We start from the raw sequence: 22,327 nt of genomic DNA on the forward strand, positions 1-22,327 counted from the left end.
GTAACAGCCTTTCCGGCCCAACGAACCCACACCATCCACGTGATCAATTAACCTACTAACCGGTATGTCTTTGGAATGTGGGAGGAAACCCAAGTGTTCACAGGGAGAACGTACAAACTCCTTGCAGAAATTGAACCTGGGATGCTGTAATAGCACGAATTACTGTGCTACTGTGCCGGCAGAGTTAGAGGAGGAGTATTTAAAGGTGACGTGAAGAGCAAGTTGTTTACACAGAGAGCGGTAGGTGCTTGGAATGGATTACTAGGGGCAGTGATGGAAACAGGTAGCTTGGGGGAGTTCTTAAATAGACACATGGAAGAAGTTATACAGGTGTGGGGGAAGATTTATACGCACTGGTCAAAGGGTACAAGGTGAAGGTGGCAAAGCCAGCAGAGGTGATGAGGATTGATTAGCGGTGAAGTAAGTGGTCAGACTGGAATACACAGCCAAGGACGAGTGGTGGCATGGACTCAATGGGCCAAATGGCCTGCTGTCATTCGATTGTCACTTTGTGACAGGCTGGTTTTTCCCTGACTGAGACCAGGGCCAGGATAACACTCTGCACAAGCTCAGACAGTGAATGGTTACTTGCTCACGGGGTAGACCACATCTTGATAGTCAGCCTCAATAGAGGCACTCGCCTCCCCACCATCGAGAACATATTCTAAAAGAGACACACCTCAAGAAAGCGGCATCCATCATTAGGGACCCTCACAATCTAGGTCATGCTTTCTTCTCATTGTCACCATCAGGGAGGATGTACAGGAGTCTGGAGACCCACACTCAATGTTTTACAAACAGCTTCTTCCCCTCTGTCATCAGATTTCTGAACAGTCCATGAACCCATGAATACTGTCTCACTATTTTAACCACAAGAGATTCTACAGATGTTGAAATCCAGAGCAACTCACACAAAATGCTGGAGGAACTCAGTAGGTCAGGCAGCGTCTATGGAGAGGAATAAACAGTTTATGTTTCCCACTTCTTTTCCAGTTCTGGTGAAGATTCTTGGCCTGAAACCTCATTATTTTGCTCTCTTTTTGCACTATTTTATTTTATTTATATACACATTTTTAATTGTAACTTACAGTAATTTTTATGTTTTGCACTGAACTGCTGTCACAAAACAATAAATTTTATGACATTTATCAGTGATAATAAACCTGATCCAGCTGCAGATTCTGATGTCCTCTGTCTCTTCCCTGCAGCTCACTCATCCCTCTGTACGACGCTGACTCTGGGCTGCTGATCCTGGCTGGAAAGGTGAGCAGTGATGATCTGATCCTCACTTCCCCCATGGTCCAGGGTGTGTGTCGACACTTGTGGGCTGCCCCATCACCTCCTCGGACTGTCTTGGTTTTGAACTCATACGATGCATTTCACTGCCTGTTTTAATTTTGTTCATTTGTGTTGTAGGAAAATTGGTGATTGTGGTCTTTCCATGACCATGATTGCTCTCGGTAAATGTTTCTGGGCAGTGTCTTTAGAAGACGATTGACTTCAGCCTTTACCAATACTCTTCAGAGATTGTCTGCCTGGCGTCAGTGGTCATGTAACCAGGACTTGTGATCTGCACCGGCTGTTCATACGACCATCCATGCTTAACGTGACTTTGATCGGGGGCTAAGCAGGTGCTACACCTTGCCCGAGGGTGACCTGCAGACTAGCGGAGAGAAGGAGCACCTTATGCCTCCTTTGGTAGAGACGTATCCCCAGACTGCCGCTCTCTGTTTTGATGCATACATGATAAATGAATCTGAGCTTGCCATATCAGGAGAGCTGGAAATGGCAAAGGCAGAGGAACAAACTATCGGCAGTTCCCCTGTGAGGCAGGAGGGCGTGGGTTCAAGCCACAGAACAGAGCCTTGCGCATGTAACCTCAGCCCACCCCAGTGCAGTACAGAGGGAGGGGAGGATGATGGTGAGGGTCTACTATGATGGATGCTGCCTTTTTGAGGTATCACCTTTAGAACATGTCCTCGATAGTGAGGAAGTAAAAGCCTAAATGATGCATTAGGTCAGCCCTAAGATGCTACCACACTGTCTGAAAGAGTAAAGATCTTTAAAGTTTAGCTCTATTAGTCACATGTATATCAAAACATACAGTGAAGTGCATTGTTTTGTGTCAGCAACCGAGGATGTGCTGGGGCAGCCTGCAAGTGTCACCACACTTCCAGCACCAATATAGCATGCCAACAACTTACCAACCCTAACCCGTATGTCTTCGGACTGTGGGAGGAAATGCACGCAGTCACGGGGAGAACATACAAACTCCTTACAGGCAGCAGCACCAATTGAAACCCATTGCTGGCATTGTAATAGCATTATACTGGCTGAAGGAAAGTCCTCAGCACCATATTTAATTCCTAATCCAACACAAAATAATTACCTGTTCACCATGGCACGCAGCCTCTGGTCCATGCTACCGCGCAGTTAGATCACAGATCACTGCTGATCTCTGAATCACCTTTCCCAGGTCTTCCCAACCTGGTGTTAAAAGCTGTGGCAGCACCCTCCCCCACAGTGTTGGTGGCTGTGGGGGTATCTCAGTTCTGAGATCGCTGCCCCTCTAGCAGAGCTGTGTATGGTGGACAGGCTGAACTGGAGTTGCGGGGGCTCAGGACTAATTAAGCTCAGGGTGTCCTTTGTCCTTAGGATGTGTCTGGGCTTTCTTCTACACGCCATCTCAGTTCCCAATCTGCAGCACTGTCACCTGCCGGTGAGTCTCACACCTGTCCGGCCAGAAGAGTCTACAGCAGGGAATTACTGCATGGCAGGGAGAGGAAGGGTGTGTGTGTGTGTGTGTGTGTGTGTGTACATACATGTGCATGAACTTGTGTAAACCTGAGCTGAATGCCACAATCTCTGTCCTTCCCTGCAGGGTGATAATATTCTGCGATGTTTCGAAGTGTCTCCTGCCAACAGCACATTGACACAAGGTGAGGCCACGATCTCCAGCAGGGAGTAGGAATTCACAGGTCTCTCTCAGCTTGTCAGGCTTTGACCAGGGGATCTGCAGGGATCAGTTCCTGGGACCAAGTTTCGTGTGCTGCTACATGAGGAGGCAGATGTAGAGGATACAGTGGGCTAGAAGCAGGCTGATTAAGTGAGCAACAACTGTCGGGCATGGAGAACAACGTGACAACATGTTAAATATCCACTCTGGTCCACAAAGCAGAAAGCAGCGTATTTAGGTGTGTGCAGGAACCCAGGTAACAAGACACTACAACAACAATCCTGTGGGTACATGGAGTGATTAGGAACATAGAGCATTCTTGGGCCGATAGGACCAGAGTTAGGAGATCATGAAAAACATTTATGTAACAGAACTGGAAGACTGTGACAAGATCAGGAGGCCACACTTTGGGGAAGGTGTGAAGGCTTCAGAGGGGATGCTGAAGAGATCTTGTAGGGAAAGGGGACTTGGTTATGTGGGTAAACAAGAGAAGTAGGGGTCTGCTGTCGGAGAAGGTGCAAAAAATCATAGAAAATAGAACATTACAACACAGTCCAAGCCCTTTGGCCCACGACGTGCTGACATTTTAACCTGCTCTAAGATCAATCTAACCCTTCTCTCCTATATAACCCTCCATTTTTCTATCCATATGCCAATCCAAGAGTCTCGTAAGTGTCTCTAATGTATCTGCCTTTACCACCACCCCTAGCAGCACGTTCCACCTACCCACCACTCTGTGTGATAAAAACCTACCTCTGATATCCCCCCCTATACTTTCCTCCAATCATCTTAAAATGATGCTGCCTTGTATTAGCCATTTCCACTATGTGAAAAAGGAACTGGTTGTCCACTTGATATTTGCCCTTTATCATCTTGTACACCTCCATCAAGTCTCCTTCACTCCAAAGAGAAAAGCCCTACCTTTCATAAGATATGCTGTCCAATCCAGAGTCACACACAAAATGCTGGAGGAACGCAGCAGGTCAGGCAGCATCTATGGAGAGAAATAAATAGTCAATGTTTCAGGCAGAGACTCTTAATCAGGACTCTCTAATCCAGGCAGCGTCCTGTTTAATCTCCTCTGCACCCTTCTGAAGCATCCACATCTTTCCTATAATGAGGTGACCAGAACTGAAGGTGGATGCATAGAGAGCCCTTCCCTGGTCTCTAGCCAGAGTTCCCCAGTTTCAGACTGTGTAGGGACTGAGGAGGAATTTTTTCACTCAGAGGCTGGCAAACGTTTGTAATTCTCTGCTTCTGAGGGTTGTGCAGATTTGGTTCCAGAGATCATTGAGCACACAGATGGAGAGGGTTCTGGATGTGGGATAGAGCTGAGGAAGATGTTTGTGTTTGGTGAATGATAGTAGGGGTTCTACACCAGCAGGTTCAGGAATAGTTATTACACCTCATCTATCAGGCTCCTGAACTGGCATGGGTAACTTCCCTCAGCACAACTCAACACTGAACTGATTCCACAACCTGTGGACTCACTTTTCAACTCATGTTCTGGGTATTATTTGTTTATTTATTTGTCAGCCTGTCTATCTATCTACTGTATCTGTCTATCTATTTATTTGCACTGTTTCTCTTTTGCACATTGGTTTCTTGCCAGTCTTTATTTATATTTTTTTTCATTGATTCTATTGTCTTTCTTTGTTCCACTGTGAATACCCACAGGAAAATGAATCTCAGGATTGTATATGGTGACATTTACGTTTTCTGATGATAAATTTACTTTGAACTTTGGTGGAGTTTCTGGGGATTGTCCCAGTGCCAGCCCAGGACTACAGCAGCATCACAGGCACGTAGAGTCACTCAACACACAGACCATCAATTGTACATAAAACATACATAAATTACGTAAGACAATGAAGAGAAAAATATACTCTAATACTTTGACTCCACAGGTCAATTGGTTGGGACCAATACTGCTTCTTCTGGGAATTGAAAGGCCTCGATAGAGCGGCCATGGAGGAATCTAGGACCGGAGAGCGCAACCTCAGGATAGAGAGACATCCATTTATCTGCTTCTATGTCTTATGGTCTGATGGCCATGTCAGAAAGCTAATTCTGATTCTGTTTATTATTATGAACGTCCCTTTAGAACAGAGATAAGGAGGACTTTCTTTAGCTGCAGCGTAGTGAATCTGTAGTATTCATTGCCATCGACTTCTGTGGGGGACAAGTCATTGCGTATATTTAAGTATGCTTTTGATCAGTAACGGCATCAAAGGTTATGGGGAGAAGACAGGACAATGGTTGAGAGGGACAATAAATCCATGATGGAATGACAGAGCAGACTCGATGGGCTGAATGGCCTAATTCTGCTCCATTGTTTTATGGTTTTGTGGTTTGATCAGACGGTCGCTGTTATATGTTGAATGTGGTGCGGCCAAGGCCTCCCTCTCAGGGAATCTTTGTGACCTCTCTGCAGTGAGCCAGTGCCTGACCGAGGTGAAGTCAAAAGGTGCTGCGACGGTGCCAAAACTAGCACTGGACGTGATGTCATGCGAAGTGATTCGTCTGCTGCAGCTGACGGAGAATTCCATCGTGCCAATCAGTTACAAGGTGCCACGCAAGGTAACTAGCAGTGCCTAGCATCAGCGCGGTGCTTCCCCTGCTCGTGTCCATACGCCTGGGCTCCAAATCTTTACAAATCCCAAATGGCCTTCTGCGTGGATATGGTAGCCAAGCTGGTGACGTTTCCTTGTTTCATTGGATCATCCTGTTTCATCCCGTTCCCCTGAAATGTTTTTATTTAGCCAATTTCTTTTTGATGACTAAACTCTCAGAGATCACATGTTTCTTCAAGTTTCAGCTCAATAAGTGCACATACCCAGGGGTACATAGCTGCCATGGAAATTCACTTCCTATGGCAACATCACAGTACACTACAAACAGGACAAACATAAATTAGAATCAAGATAAATTAATATCAATTATGCACAATTTACAAGTGCAAATATAATGACTCTCCTCTTCCTGTATTCCACATGCTGACCTTTTACCACTTTTCCTGATTCCCTTTCTCCTGTGGTCCACTCTCCTCCCCTATCAGACTCTTTCTTCTCCAGTCTTTGACCTTTCCCACCCACCTGGTTTCACCTGTCACCTACCAGCCAGCCTCTTTCCCCTCCCCACACCTTTTTATTCTGGTGTCTTCCCCCTTCCTTCTCAGTCCTGATGAAGGGTCTAGGCCCAAAACGTTGACTGGTTATTCATTTCCATAGATACTACTTGACCTGCTGAGTTCCTTCGGCATTTTGTGTGTGTTGTTCTGGATTTCCAGCATTTATTATGACTCTAGTGCAAATTAATAGACAGAAAAAGAAATATAATTCTTTTGTTATTCCTCACATTGACTCTGGGCTGCCTTGGTATGGCACCGGGGTTAACCAATCACCAATCACTTTCCAATTCTGCAAACCCTCTGTGAAATCCTATGACCCAAACCTTCTCCACAAACAGCCACTCTCCACCAGTGTATCCCAAAATTGGCACACCCCCATCCATAATCACTCCTACTAACACAGACTCCACACATTCCTGGTTAATAAATACCAGCAGTCAGCACACTGAGCGGTCCTACACTGTGGTCAGTGCTGAGTCGGTAAACCCTCCGACTGTCTTCACAGCATGGGCAGTGGTTTAACTGTGACCGATGAAGCCCTCATCATGGTGTAACTCTGAGATTTCTCCCTCTTGTACCAGTCTCTCCAGGAATTCCATGCCGACTTATTCCCGGATACTCCTGGTAAAGTGCCATCTGTGTCCGCGCTGGATTGGTTCACAGGATCTGATAACCAGGTCAGTGATGTGTGGATACATGGTCACATCAGGTGAATGTCACGCCCCTTCATAGACTCTCACGCAGCATCACTCCCATTCTGGGTCACTTACACAGTGTCACTCACTCTGGTCACTCACTGGATCACTCACTGTGGTCACTCACTGTGGTCACTCACTGGATCACTCACTCTGGTCACTCACTGTGGTCACTCACTGGATCACTCACTCTGGTCACTCACTGGGTCACTCACTGTGGTCATTCAGTGGGTCACTCACTCTGGTCACTCACTGGATCACTCACTTGGTCACTCACTGGGTCACTCACTGTGGTCACTCACTGGATCACTCACTCTGGTCACTCACTTGGTCACTCACTGTGGTCACTCACTGGGTCACTCTGGTCACTCACTGGGTCACTCACTCTGGTCAATCACTGGATCACTCACTCTGGTCACTCACTGGGTCACTCACTCTGGTCAATCACTGGATCACTCACTCTGGTCACTCACTGTGGTCACTCACTCTGGTCATTCACTGTGGTCACTCACTGGGTCACTCACTCTGGTCAATCACTGGATCACTCACTGTGGTCACTCACTCTGGTCATTCACTGTGGTCACTCACTGGATCACTCACTCTGGTCATTCAGTGGGTCACTCACTGGATCACACTCTGGTCACTCACTGGGGTCACTCACTGGTCACTCACTGTGGTCACTCACTGGATCACTCACTCTGGTCACTCACTTGGTCACTCACTGTGGTCACTCACTGGATCACACTCTGGTCACTCACTGGGGTCACTCACTGGTCACTCACTGTGGTCACTCACTGGATCACTCACTCTGGTCACTCACTTGGTCACTCACTGTGGTCACTCACTGGGTCACTCTGGTCACTCACTGGATCACTCACTCTGGTCATTCACTGTGGTCACTCACTGGATCACTCACTCTGGTCATTCAGTGGGTCACTCACTGTGGTCACTCACTGGATCACTCACTGGGGTCACTCACAGTGGTCACTCACTGGATCACTCACTCTGGTTACTCACTGGGTCACTCACTGTGGTCATTCAGTGGGTCACTCACTCTGGTCACTCACTTGGTCACTCACTGGATCACTCACTCTGGTCACTCACTTGGTCACTCACTGTGGTCACTCACTGGGTCACTCTGGTCACTCACTGGGTCACTCACTCTGGTTACTCACTGGGTCACTCACTGTGGTCATTCAGTGGGTCACTCACACTGGTCACTCACTGGATCACTCACTTGGTCACTCACTGGATCACTCACTCTGGTCACTCACTGGGTCACTCTGGTCACTCACTGGATCACTCACTCTGGTCACTCACTGTGGTCACTCACTGGTCATTCATTGTGTTCACTCACTGGATCACTCACTCTGGTCATTCAGTGGGTCACTCACTCTGGTCAACCACTGGATCACTCACTCTGGTCACTCACTGTGGTCACTCACTCTGGTCATTCACTGTGGTCACTCACTGGATCACTCACTCTGGTCATTCAGTGGGTCACTCACTGTGGTCACTCACTGGATCACACTCTGGTCACTCACTTGGTCACTCACTGTGGTCACTCACTGGGTCACAGTGAGTGATCTGGTAGGTGAGTTGACATATAGGTTCAGCAAACAATCAGAGGGGTAAATGGTCTGTTAGCTTTCACAAGAAAAACATTCATTTAGAGAAAGACAGTCTCATTGCAACTACATTGGGGCTTTGATGACACCTGGGTCACTCACTCTGGTCAATCACTGGGTCACTCACTCTGGTCATTCACTGTGGTCACTCACTGGATCACTCACTCTGGTCATTCAGTGGGTCACTCACTGTGGTCACTCACTGGATCACACTCTGGTCACTCACTGGGGTCACTCACTGGTCACTCACTGTGATCACTCACTCTGGTCACTCACTGTGGTCACTCACTGGATCACTCACTCTGGTCACTCACTTGGTCACTCACTGGGTCACTCTGGTCACTCACTGGATCACTCACTCTGGTCACTCACTCTGGTCATTCACTGTGGTCACTCACTGGATCACTCACTGGATCACTCACTCCGGTCACTCACTGTGGTCACTCACTGGGTCACTCTGGTCACTCACTGGGTCACTCACTCTGGTCAATCACTGGATCACTCACTTTGGTCACTCACTGTGGTCACTCACTCTGGTCATTCACTGTGGTCACTCACTGGATCACTCACTCTGGTCATTCAGTGGGTCACTCACTGTGGTCACTCACTGGATCACACTCTGGTCACTCACTGGGGTCACTCACTGGTCACTCACTGTGATCACTCACTCTGGTCACTCACTGTGGTCACTCACTGGATCACTCACTCTGGTCACTCACTTGGTCACTCACTGGGTCACTCTGGTCACTCACTGGATCACTCACTCTGGTCACTCACTCTGGTCATTCACTGTGGTCACTCACTGGATCACTCACTGTGGTCACTCACTCTGGTCATTCACTGTGGTCACTCACTGGATCACTCACTCTGGTCATTCAGTGGGTCACTCACTGTGGTCACTCACTGGATCACTCACTGGGGTCACTCACTCTGGTCACTCACTGTGATCACTCACTCTGGTCACTCACTCTGGTCACTCACTAGATCACTCACTATGGTTACTCACTGGGTCACTCACTGTGGTCATTCAGTGGGTCACTCACTCTGGTCACTCACTGGATCACTCACTTGGTCACTCACTGGATCACTCACTCTGGTCACTCACTTGGTCACTCACTGGGTCACTCTGGTCACTCACTGGGTCACTCACTCTGGTCACTCACTGGATCACTCACTCTGGTCACTCACTGTGGTCACTCACTGGTCATTCACTGTGGTCACTCACTGGATCACTCACTCTGGTCATTCAGTGGGTCACTCACTGTGGTCACTCACTGGATCACTCACTCTGGTCACTCACTGGGGTCACTCACTCTGGTCACTCACTGTGATCACTCACTCTGGTCACTCACTCTGGTCACTCACTGGATCACTCACTCTGGTCACTCACTGTGGTCACTCACTGGGGTCACTCACTCTGGTCACTCACTCTGGTCACTCACTGTGATCACTCACTGTGGTCACTCACTGTGGTCACTCTGGTCACTCACTGGATCACTCACTGTGATCACTGTGGTCACTCACTCTGGTCACTCACTGGATCACTCACTCTGGTCACTCACTTGGTCACTCACTGTGGTCACTCACTGGGTCACTCACTGGATCACTCACTCTGGTCACTCACTGGGTCACTCACTCTGGTCATTCAGTGGGTCACTCACTCTGGTCACTCACTGTGGTCACTCACTCTGGTCACTCACTGGATCACTCACTCTGGTCACTCACTTGGTCACTCACTCTGGTCACTCACTGTGGTCACTCACTGGGTTACTCACTCTGGTCACTCACTGGGGTCACTCACTGGGTCACTCACTCTGGTCACTCACTGTGGTCACTCTGGTCACTCACTGTGATCACTGTGGTCACTCACTCTGGTCACTCACTGTGGTCACTCACTCTGGTCACTCACGGGGTCACTCACTGTGGTCACTCGCTGTGGTCACTCACTCTGGTCACTCACTGGGTCGCTCTGGTCACTCACGGGGTCACTCTGGTCACTCGCTGTGGTCACTCACTGGGTCACTCACTGTGATCACTCTCTATGGGTCACTCTGGTCACTCACTGGGTCACTCACTGTGATCACTCTCTATGGGTCACTCTGGTCACTCACTGGGTCACTCACTGTGATCACTCTCTATGGGTCACTCTGGTCACTCACTCTGGTCACTCACTGGGTCACTCACTGTGATCACTCTCTATGGGTCACTCTGGTCACTCACTCTGGTCATTCATTGTGTGTCATCCTCACTGTGGGTGACGCATACTTGAGATCACGGTAGTCTGTGAAAGCGGCCACGCTGTCATTTCAGGTCACGATCCTGCTGCCTCCGACCTCTGGATGTGTCTGGGCACTGTCTGAGCCTGCAGTCTGTGAACCTGGGGCTGCTGATTTGGTGACTCCTGTAGTCAAAACAGAAGCATAGCTTAATGCGATTACAGTGAACACTGATTGGAGCTGACTGTAATGTGTTTGTATGTTCTCTCCGTGATCATGGGTGTTCTGGTTTCCTGCCACGTTCCGAAGACGTACGGGTTAGGCTTAGTGAGCTGTGGGCCTGCTGTGTTGGTGACACTTGTGGACTGCCCCCAAGCAGACACAAACCATGCATTTCACTGTATCTGTCAATGTACATGTGACAGATAAAGCTAATCTTTTCTTTATGTTTCCTGCCGAAGGTGCCGAGGGTTAGTTTGGAGCCAGGCAGACGGAGCAAGGAATGTTTCATCTCTAGTGCAGTGCCTTCTCCACAGCCGGACACACCACCCAGGGAACATCCTCCCAAGGGAGAGAAGGAAGCAGAGGAAATGCCCTGGGAAGCAGGAAACACTGTAAGCAGCATTCCAATCAGCAGGTCTGAACACCCAGGCCTTCTCCACAGCCATTCCTCTATCTCCAACGCACTATTCCTCCACCATTCCCGAACTACTCGATTCCCTGAACGCCCCGAAATCTCTCAATCTCTCTTCAGTCAGAATCAGAATCAGGAACAGCTTTGTCTGCTCTGCAATCAGATTTCTGAATGGCCCATGAAACTACGAACACTACCTCACTATATTGTTCTCTTTTGGCACTACTTGTTTATTTTTTAATATTTCTTATCGTAACCTACAGTTTATTTTTTATGTATTACACTGTACTGTGCAAAACAACACATGGGCTGAGAGGACTGTTTCTATTCTGTAGTGTTCTACGATGATAGACCCAATTCTGATCCTGATTCGGAGAGCGGATGAGGGGAGAGGAGAGGGTCTGGAAGGACGGATGAGGGGAGAGGAGAGGGTCTGGATGGAGGGATGAGAGGAGAGGAGAGGGATGGACGGATGAGAGGAGGGGGTCTGGATGGACGGATGAGAGGAGAGGGTCGGGATGGACGGATGAGGGGAGAGGAGAGGGTCTGGATGGACAGATGAGAGGAGAGGGTCGGGATGGACGGATGAGGGGAGAGGAGAGGGTCGGGATGGACGTATGAGGGGAGAGAGTCGGGATGGACGGATGAAGGGAGAGGAGAGGGTCTGGATGGACAACTGAGAGGAGAGGGTCGGGATGGACGGATGAGAGGGGAGGGTCGGGATGGACGGATGAGAGGAGAGGAGAGGGTCTGGATGGACGGATGAGGGGAGAGGGTCGGGATGGACGGATGAGGGGAGAGGGTCGGGATGGATGGATGAGGGGAGAGGAGAGGGTCTGGATGGACGGATGAGGGGAGAGGGTCGGGATGGACGGATGAGGGGAGAGGGTCGGGATGGACGGATGAGGGGAGAGGAGAGGGTCGGGATGGACGTATGAGGGGAGAGAGTCGGGATGGACGGATGAAGGGAGAGGAGAGGGTCTGGATGGACAACTGAGAGGAGAGGGTCGGGATGGACGGATGAGAGGGGAGGGTCGGGATGGACGGATGAGAGGAGGGTCTGGATGGACGGATGAGGGGAGAGGGTCGGGATGGACGGATGATGGGAGAGGGTCGGGATGGATGGATGAGGGGAGAGGAGAGGGTCTGGATGGACGGATGAGGGGAGAGGGTCGGGATGGACGGATGAGGGGAGAGGGTCTGGATGGACGGATGAGAGGAGAGGGTCGAGATGGACGGATGAGGGGAGAGGGTCGGGATGGACAGATGAGGAGAGAGGGTCGGGATGGACGGATGAGAGGAGAGGAGAGGGATGGACGGATGAGAGGAGAGGGTCGGGATGGACGGATGAGAGGAGAGGGATGGATGGATGAGAGGAGAGGGTCGGGATGGACGGATGAGAGGAGAGGAGAGGGATGGATGGATGAGAGGAGCGGGTCGGGATGGACGGATAAGAGGAGAGGGTCTGGATGGACGGATGAGGGGAGAGGGCCGGGATGGACGGATGAGGGGAGAGGAGAGGGTCGGGATGGACGGATGAGGGGAGAGGGTCGGGATGGACGGATGTGGGGAGAGGAGAGGGTTGGGATGGACAGATGAGAGGAGAGGGTCGGGATGGACGGATGAGGGGAGAGGAGAGGGTCGGGATGGACGGATGAGAGGAGAGGGTCGGGATGGACGGATGAGGGGAGAGGAGAGGGTCGGGATGGACGGATGAGGGGAGAGGGTCTGGATGGACGGATGAGAGGAGAGGGTCGGGATGGACGGATGAGGGGAGAGGGTCGGGATGGACGGATGAGGGGAGAGGAGAGGGTCTGGATGGATGGATGAGGGGAGAGGAGAGGGTCTGGATGGACGGATGAGAGGAGAGGAGAGGATCTGGATGGACAGATGAGAGGAGAGGGTCGGGATGGACGGATGAGGGGAGAGGAGAGGGTCTGGATGGACGGATGAGAGGAGAGGGTCGGGATGGACAGATGAGGGGAGAGGGTCGGGATGGATAGATTAGAGGAGAGGGTCGGGATGGATGGATTTGAGGAGAGGGTCTGGATGGACAAGGGGGATTACTGATGCAAGTACATGAGACTCCAAACAAGGACTGTAGCTGAGACTAAGAAACAAGTTGTGTTCCTGAAGGCCAGGGAGCTATGCAGAGTTCAGTAACATCTCGTTGAAGCAGCTGTGTTGATCAGCAGGGACTATGTCCACAGCCACTTCCTCACAGTTAAACAACATGTCAGTTCTAATTGTCTTCATTCATGGGTTCTGGATGTCACTGGCAGCACCAGTATCTGTCATTGTCACTTTACTGAGGGGATCGCTGGGAGTCATTGAGCATGCAGTACAGAAACAGGCTCTTCAGCCCATCTAGCCCATGCCAACCTATTATTCTGCCTAGTCCATCGACTTTTACCTGTACCATAGCCCTCGATGCCCCTCCCATCCATGTATTCATACCAAATTTCTCTTAAGTGTTGCAAACGAACCTGCATCAAGCACGTCTGCTGGCAGTTTGTTCCACATGTGCACCCCTCAGAATCCTCTGAAATATTTCATCTTTTTCTCTTAACCTACGACCACTGGTACTAAGAGAGTCAGACAGAAGTCCAGCACTGGATAGGCCATTCAGCCCACAGTGCTGTGCCAATCTTGATGCCAATTTATACTAAACGTCCTTCTCCTGTGTATCATCCACATCCCTCCATTCTCTTCATATTCATGTATCTGTCGAAAAGCCTCTTCAACTCCACCAAACCATCACCCTTGGTAACCTGTTCATGTTAGAAAAGGGGGTTAAGTGTTTTAGACATAAGGTTGGAGAAAGCAACCAGCTACAATTCAATGGCAGAACACTATCGATGGGCTGATTGGCCTGGTTCTGCTGTGCATTTTATGTCAATCTTTAACCTATTGAATATAGAAAGGCCTAGATAAAGTGGAAATGGAGACGATGTTTCCTACAGTGAGGGAATCTAGGACCAAAGGGCACAGCCTCCGAATTTAGGAATTTAGAACAGAGATGAAGAGGAATTGTTTTTAGCCAGAAGCAGTGAATCTATGGAATTCATTGCCACAGGGAGCTGTGAAGGTTAGCTCATTATTTAAAGGGGAGCTTGATAGGTTCTTGATTAGTCAAGGCATCATAGGTTACAGGGAGAAAGCAAGAGATGGGATTAAGAGGAATAATAAATCAGCCATGATGGAAAGGTGGAGCAGGCTCAATTGGCCAAATTGCCTAATTCTGCTCCAACAGAGGGTTGTAGGACTGGAGGAGTGCAGAGATCTCAGAGGGTTGTAGGACTGGAGGAGTGCAGAGATCTCAGAGGGTTGTAGGACTGGAGGAGTGCAGAGATCTCAGAGGGTTGTAGGACTGGAGGAGTGCAGAGATCTCAGAGGGTTGTAGGACTGGAGGAGTGCAGAGATCTCAGAGGGTTGTAGGACTGGAGGAGTGCAGAGATCTCAGAGGGTTGTAGGACTGGAGGAGTGCAGAGATCACAGAGGGTTGTAGGACTGGAGGAGTGCAGAGATCACAGAGGGTTGTAACACTAGAGGAGTCCAGAGATCTCAGAGGGTTGTAACACTGGAGGAGTGCAGAGATCTCAGAGGGTTGTAACACTAGAGGAGTGCAGAGATCTCAAGAGGGTTGTAACACTGGAGGAGTGCAGAGATCTCAGAGGGTTGTAACACTGGAGGAGTGCAGAGATCTCAGAGGGTTGTAGGACTGGAGGAGTGCAGAGATCACAGAGGTTGTAGGACTGGAGGAGTGCAGAGATCACAGAGGTTGTAGGACTGGAGGAGTGCAGAGATCTCAGAAGGTTGTAACACTGGAGGAGTGCAGAGATCTCAGAAGGTTGTAACACTGGAGGAGTGCAGAGATCTCAGAGGGTTGTAACACTGGAGGAGTACAGAGATCACAGAGGTTGTAGGACTGGAGGAGTGCAGAGATCACAGAGGTTGTAGGACTGGAGGAGTGCAGAGATCTCAGAGGGTTATAGGACTGGAGGAGTGCAGAGATCACAGAGGTTGTAGGACTGGAGGAGTGCAGAGATCACAGAGGTTGTAGGACTGGAGGAGTGCAGAGATCTCAGAAGGTTGTAGGACTGGAGGAGTGCAGAGATCTCAGGGTTGTAGGACTGGAGGAGTGCAGAGATCTCAGAGGGTTGTAGGACTGGAGGAGTGCAGAGATCTCAGAGGGTTGTAGGACTGGAGGAGTGCAGAGACCTCAGAGAGTTGTAGGACTGGAGGAGTGCAGAGATCTCAGAGGGTTGTAGGACTGGAGGAGTGCAGAGATCTCAGAGGGTTGTAGGACTGGAGGAGTGCAGAGATCTCAGAAGGTTGTAGGACTGGAGGAGTGCAGAGATCTCAGAGGGTTGTAGGACTGGAGGAGTGCAGAGATCTCAGTGGGTTGTAGGACTGGAGGAGTGCAGAGATCTCAGGGTTGTAGGACTGGAGGAGTGCAGAGATCACAGAGGTTGTAGGACTGGAGGAGTGCAGAGATCTCAGAGGGTTATAGGACTGGAGGAGTGCAGAGATCACAGAGGTTGTAGGACTGGAGGAGTGCAGAGATCTCAGAGGGTTGTAGGACTGGAGGAGTGCAGAGATCTCAGAGGGTTGTAGGACTGGAGGAGTGCAGAGATCTCAGAGGGTTGTAGGACTGGAGGAGTGCAGAGATCTCAGAGGGTTGTAGGACTGGAGGAGTGCAGAGATCACAGAGGTTGTAGGACTGGAGGAGTGCAGAGATCTCAGAGGGTTGTAGGACTGGAGGAGTGCAGAGATCTCAGAGGATTGTAGGACTGGAGGAGTGCAGAGACCTCAGAGGGTTGTAGGACTGGAGGAGTGCAGAGATCTCAGAGGGTTGTAGGACTGGAGGAGTACAGAGATCTCAGAAGGTTGTAGGACTGGAGGAGTGCAGAGATCTCAGAGGGTTGTAGGACTGGAGGAGTGCAGAGATCTCAGAAGGTTGTAGGACTGGAGGAGTGCAGAGACCTCAGAGGGTTGTAGGACTGGAGGAGTGCAGAGACCTCAGAGGGTTGTAGGACTGGAGGAGTGCAGAGATCTCAGAGGGTTGTAGGACTGGAGGAGTGCAGAGATCTCAGAGGGTTGTAGGACTGGAGGAGTGCAGAGATCTCAGAGGGTTGTAGGACTGGAGGAGTGCAGAGATCTCAGAAGGTTGTAGGACTGGAGGAGTGCAGAGATCTCAGAGGGTTGTAGGACTGGAGGAGTGCAGAGATCTCAGAGGGTTGTAGGACTGGAGGAGTGCAGAGATCTCAGAGGGTTGTAGGACTGGAGGAGTGCAGAGATCTCAGTGGGTTGTAGGACTGGAGGAGTGCAGAGATCTCAGTGGGTTATAGGACTGGAGGAGTGCAGAGATCTCAGTGGGTTATAGGACTGGAGGAGTGCAGAGATCTCAGAACGTTGTAGGACTGGAGCACGTTAAAAGGAAAATACCTAATGACTTGGCGTCCACAGACATCTGTTGCAATAAATTCCACAGATTCACCACCCTCTGGCTAAAGGAGTTCTTCCTCATCTCTGTTCTGAAATGGACATCCCTCTATTCTGAGGCTGTGCCCTCTGGTCCTAAACTCACACACTATAGGAAATATCTTTGCACCCACTCTATCTAGGCCTTTCAATATTCAATAGGTTTTGATGAGATTCCACCTCATTTTCATTAAGCTCCTTGGGTGCCTCCACAATGTCTTCAGATATCTCTTTCAGAACCCTGGGGTGTACACCATCACTTATTTACCTGGACCTTTCAGTTTCCTGAGCACCTTCTGCTTAGTAATAGCAACTACACTGACTTCTGCCCCTGACACTCTTGAATTTCTAGCACACTGCAAGTGCCTTCCATAGTGAAGACTGATATAAAACTTTGCCCTCCATTTCTTTGTCCCCCATTACTACCTCTCCAGTGTAATTTTTCACGGTCTGTTATCCACTCTCATCTCTCATTTACCGTTTATATGTCAGAAAAACTTTTTGCATCCTCTTTTATATTATTGTCTATATTCTTATTTCATCTTTTCTCTCCTCATGGCTTTTTAGTTGCCTTCTGTTGGTTTTAAAAGTTCCATATCCTCTAACTTCCCACTAATTTTTGCTACATTATGTGCCCACTCTTTTGTTTTTATGTTATCTTTGACTTCCCTTATCAGCTACATTTGCTCCATCCTCCCTTTAGAATATTTCATCTTCAGGATCCTGTTCCTTCTGAATTGCCCCCAGAAACTCCAGCCTTTGTTTTACTGCCATCATCCCTGCTAGTGTCCCCTTCCAATCAACTTTGGCCAGCTCCTCTCTCACTGCCTGAACTGAGAGTTTGCTTTAGTTTTAGTATATTGTGAGAGGATGTTGAACCAAACCAGACAGTAATGGCTGATGTGAGGACGCTCTCTGAGATGGCAGTATAGAATTGGACCAATATGTTCTGAGAAAGTTGGAATTTTACCAACTGCTGCAAGAAATAAATTGTTGCCGAGCCTTTCTGTCAATGAAGGAGATACGGTTCTCCCTCAGGTAATGAGGTATGTTCCTGGCTGTTCCTCTGTGGATTCTCACCTCTGTGTGGGGCTGTGTTCTAGGTTCACAGTGGACAGATGTCTTCGTCAAGTTCCAGTGGCTCTCTGACCTCGCCGTCAGTCACCTCCCTGAGCAGCAGCAGCAGCACCAAGTCCAGTGAGCTGGTTGCGACCCCTCTCAGCCAGAAATCTCTGCAAGGCTTACTGGGTGAGTTGAAGAAAGGGCCAAGCAGCTATTAGCAATGGGTGATCAGCTGAGCGCCTGATGTTTTGTGCTTTGTGACAGAGCAGCACAGTGTCATGGAACACTATAGGCCCTTTGGCCCATCTAGTCCATGCTGAACTGTTTTCCTGCCTAATCCCATCAACCACACCAGGACATAGCCCTCCTTCCTGTCCATGTACTTATCTAAACTTCTCCCAAGTGTTGCAATCAAGCTCGCATCCTCCATCATTCCACAACTGCACCACCCTCTTCATGGTAACTCCTGGTTTTTTGTGAGATTGGAGAGGAGATTCAGGACTGGGTGGGTGTAGCAGTCCATTGATATTTGTATGTTGTGTTGTCATATTCTGAATACGGGTTCCATTTTTCAGGTTCCAGCTCGAAATTCAGACACATACAGGGTACAGCGTCTCATCGGGACACTCACATCACCAACCTGAAAGGATTGAACCTGACCACACCGGGAGAGTCTGACGGTTTCTGTGTGAATCGTGAACGAGCTGCCGTTCCCTTGCTGGTCTCAGGAGGACAGATCGCTGTGCTAGAGGTGATCACTTGGCACCAACAACTCTCTCTACCTGCAGCAGCCTTGCTGACACCACAGTGCGCGTCGACGCTACTGGCGAAGTCCGTGGGCAGAGGCAGCTCTCAGAACAGTGCAGAAACTAGTGTAGAGGGAGCTTTACTCTCTCCAAAAACTCTTCTGTGACAGGATAGTGCAGAGGGAGCTTTACTATTTCCCAAAACTGTGCTGCCCCTGTACTGTGACAGAGAGGGTGTAGAGGAGATTTACTGGAATGCTGCCTGGATTAGACAGCATTTCTGTGAGGATAGGTTTAATGAGATAGGGCTTTTCTCTTTGGAGTAAAGGAGAATAAGAGGTGACGTGGTAGAGGTGTACAAGATGATAAAAGGCAGAGATTGAGTGGACAGTCCCAGGGTGGGAAATGGCTAATCTGAGGGGGCATAATTTTAAGGTGATATTGGAGGATACCTTTGGGGGGGGGGGGGTGTCAGGTAGTGTTTTTTTACACAGCCTGGTGGGTGTGGTGGGTGTCGGGTGTGCACTGCCAGGGCTGGTGGTACAGATAGATGCTTTAGGGACATTTAAGTGACTCTTAGATGGGCACATGGTTGATAGAAAAATGGGGGGCTATGTTGGAGGGAAAGGTTAGTTTGATCTTAAGTGTAAATTATAAGGTCAGCAATACATTGTGGGCTGAAGGGGCTGTACTGTGCTATTGTTGACTATTCTATGTAAGCTCTGACACCCTTACTAATGAAGAACACACATGATGGGCTGAAGGTCCTCTGCTGTGCTGTACTGCTCTATGTTCTGTGTTAACTCTGTGTGTAGTTCATGCTGTCCCTGTGCCTGGAGTGGGGTAGTTCGGTGCAGAGAGAGATTTACTCTGTCCCTGTGCCTGGAGTGGGGTAGTTCAGTGCAGAGAGAGATTTGCTTTGTCCCTGTGCCTGGAGTGGGGTAGTTCAGTGCAGAGAGAGATTTACTCTGTCCCTGTGCCTGGAGTGGGGTAGTTCGGTGCAGAGGGAGATTTACTCTGTCCCTGTGCCTGGAGTGGGGTAGTTCAGTGCAGAGGGAGATTTACTCTGTCCCTGTGCCTGGAGTGGGGTAGTTCGGTGCAGAGGGAGATTTACTCTGTCCCTGTGCCTGGAGTGGGGTAGTTCGGTGCAGAGGGAGATTTGCTCTGTCCCTGTGCCTGGAGTGGGGTAGTTTGGTGCAGAGGGAGATTTGCTCTGTCCCTGTGCCTGGAGTGGGGTAGTTCGGTGCAGAGGGAGATTTACTCTGTCCCTGTGCCTGGAGTGGGGTAGTTCGGTGCAGAGGGAGATTTACTCTGTCCCTGTGCCTGGAGTGGGGTAGTTCGGTGCAGAGGGAGATTTGCTCTGTCCCTGTACCTGGAGTGGGGTAGTTTGGTGCAGAGGGAGATTTACTCTGACCCTGTGCCTGGAGTGGGGTAGTTCGCTGCAGAGATTTCCTTTGTTTGCTGATTACTATCCGTGGTGAATCAGATGAAATTCCTCTGCCCACCATCGAGAAACACATCATGTGTGCACCGACAACGGGTGGTGTGTGAAAAGGGATTGAGTGACAGGCTTGGGGGAGAAACAAAAAACAGTTAGGAACCAGAAAATGAGCAAAGAATATAGAACACAATAGTAAACAATTTTATGGAAATCAATTTTAAAAAAAGATTGGAATGGAGTAGGGTCGTGTAGAGATGGCCAGTCAATACACCAGGTAATTGCAGGGCCACAGCAGGTTTAATAAATCACTATTTGCCTCATTGTTTTCTACCGACGGCCTGGCATGCTGTGTTGGCACCGGAATGTGTGACAACACTGAGGGCTGCCCCCAGCACATCCTTAGGTGTTGTTAGTACAAACAACACATTTCACTGTAAGCGATAATCTAAGATGAGCATTTTTTAAATAGAAATTTGAGATATAATGAAATAAACTGGTCACACTCAGATCACAGAAATTCCATGGATCTGGAAAACCATCAGACATAGGAGCAGAATTAGGCCATTCAGCCCATCAAGCCTGCTCTGTCATTTATTATGTGCTTATTCTAGATGGGCCAAAGGGCCTGTATCTGTGTGGTAGAGCTCTACAACTGTGGTCTGTTACTGTGCTGTTTCTCTAAATAAAATTTGAAAAATATATATATATGTACTTTAATGATAAATTTCCCCTGTACCATGAATAAGCAGGACCTGGGAGTAGAGAGTATCTGCTCATGCTGAAAGAAGGTGGGTGGTGGTGTTCCACAGCATTGATACTGGGAGCATTCCCGTTCACAATCCACAGCAATAATTAAGATATTTAGAACTTTGTGGGGGAGCAGTCAGTACTGAGGAGAGCTGCAGTCAATGCAAAAGAATATTAATACGTGTGTAGAGTGGGCGAACAGCCCGATGAAGGATCAAGAAACAACTTTACTCACCGTATACATTTACATGGATTAGGAATTTGCTCTGGTGTGTTGGCACAACATGCACCAATAAAACAACAATTATAAATAATAAAGTTAAATAAAGGTTGATTTAGAGGTTGAAGTATTGAAATGGAGTAAAATGTACATCAGTACCAGCATGCAGTTACAATGTAAACTGTGTAATAAAATGCGGTTTAAAGTGTTTTCAGTGCAGTGACGGGGGGAGGAGATGAAGGGGGTGGAGGCTGACTAGAACGTTTGATCAGATTAACCACCTGAGGGAAGAAACGTTTTACATAGCATAAAGATTTTGTTTTAGTAGCCCTATAGCGCTTTCCAGAAGGGAGCTTTTGCAAAAGGCCATTTGCTAGGTGATAGCGCCTGCGATGATTTTTCTTGACCACTTCTTTATTCTGAATACATACAAGTCCTGCAGTGATGGTAGGCTGCAGCCAAGCTACTAGTAGACTGCAGAGAGGTTAAGATAAATACGAGGTTGTATACCACAGTAGGAAGAATAGGTCACATTAAGCAGAAGGTGTGAGTGTACAGGGCAAAGCAATCTCAAAGTATAAATACACCAATCATTATATTTTGTGCCACAGGTTAGCAAGAACAAAAAAACAAAATCAAACCAAGTCCGAGAATTTAATTCTACAGGGATAGAATTGAAAAGCAGGGAAGTGATGCACAACTCATATTGAATGTTAAATACAAGAGATGCTGGAAATCCAGAGCAACACACACAGTGTATTTGGAACTCAGCAGGTCAGGCAGCATCTATGGAGAGGGATAAACAGTCGACATTTCGGGCCAAGGCCCTTCATGAAGAAATGTTTCAGCCTGAAACATCAACTGTTCATTGCTTTTCCTAGATGCTACTTGACCTGTTGAGTTCCTCCAGCATTTTGTGTGTGCTTCTCTGTGTTGAATGTTGGTTAGACCACCCATTTGGTAATGCCCGCAGTTCCAATCACTACATGATAATGATCAGTTCTCCTTGTCTCCTGCAGTTGTCCAAGCCTGGTCGGTTACCAGACTCGACTCTACCCACCATCCAGAACGGTGCAGCTGTTGCAGACCTGTGCTGGGATCCCTTTGATTGTCACCATCTCGCAGTCGGTACGGACTGTCCAAGTCATGGAGAGCCTCTGCATTCTGGGGGGACTTTTATTGAGGAGGCAATATTGTAAAATGTTGCGGTGAAACAGGATATGAAACGCTGGTACAAGAAACACAAAGTTAGCTCCCAGGCATGATGGGTAATGAAGAATGCTCGCGAATTGTCAGTCTTTATTGTAGTGGGTGTGGAATATAAAAGACCAAAGGCAGAGGTCTAAAGGAGTCACAGGGCCTGGGTTT

General features: G+C 48.8%; 1 protein-coding gene across 1 annotated transcript in view; it reads left to right on the top strand.

The window, feature by feature from the left end:
- The window catches only part of coro7 (coronin 7), a 227,002-nt gene that overhangs the window by 121,339 nt on the left and 83,336 nt on the right, over positions 1-22,327 (top strand). Inside the window, exons 10-17 of the mRNA XM_073060075.1 lie at positions 1,209-1,263; positions 2,882-2,939; positions 5,391-5,536; positions 6,668-6,763; positions 11,087-11,239; positions 17,847-17,991; positions 18,381-18,556; positions 21,979-22,087. Of these exons, the coding sequence (XP_072916176.1) occupies positions 1,209-1,263; positions 2,882-2,939; positions 5,391-5,536; positions 6,668-6,763; positions 11,087-11,239; positions 17,847-17,991; positions 18,381-18,556; positions 21,979-22,087 (938 nt within the window). The remainder of the gene's footprint in view (positions 1-1,208; positions 1,264-2,881; positions 2,940-5,390; positions 5,537-6,667; positions 6,764-11,086; positions 11,240-17,846; positions 17,992-18,380; positions 18,557-21,978; positions 22,088-22,327) is intronic.

Source organism: Hemitrygon akajei, chromosome 11, assembly GCF_048418815.1.
Source record: "Hemitrygon akajei chromosome 11, sHemAka1.3, whole genome shotgun sequence".
NCBI lineage: Eukaryota > Metazoa > Chordata > Chondrichthyes > Myliobatiformes > Dasyatidae > Hemitrygon > Hemitrygon akajei.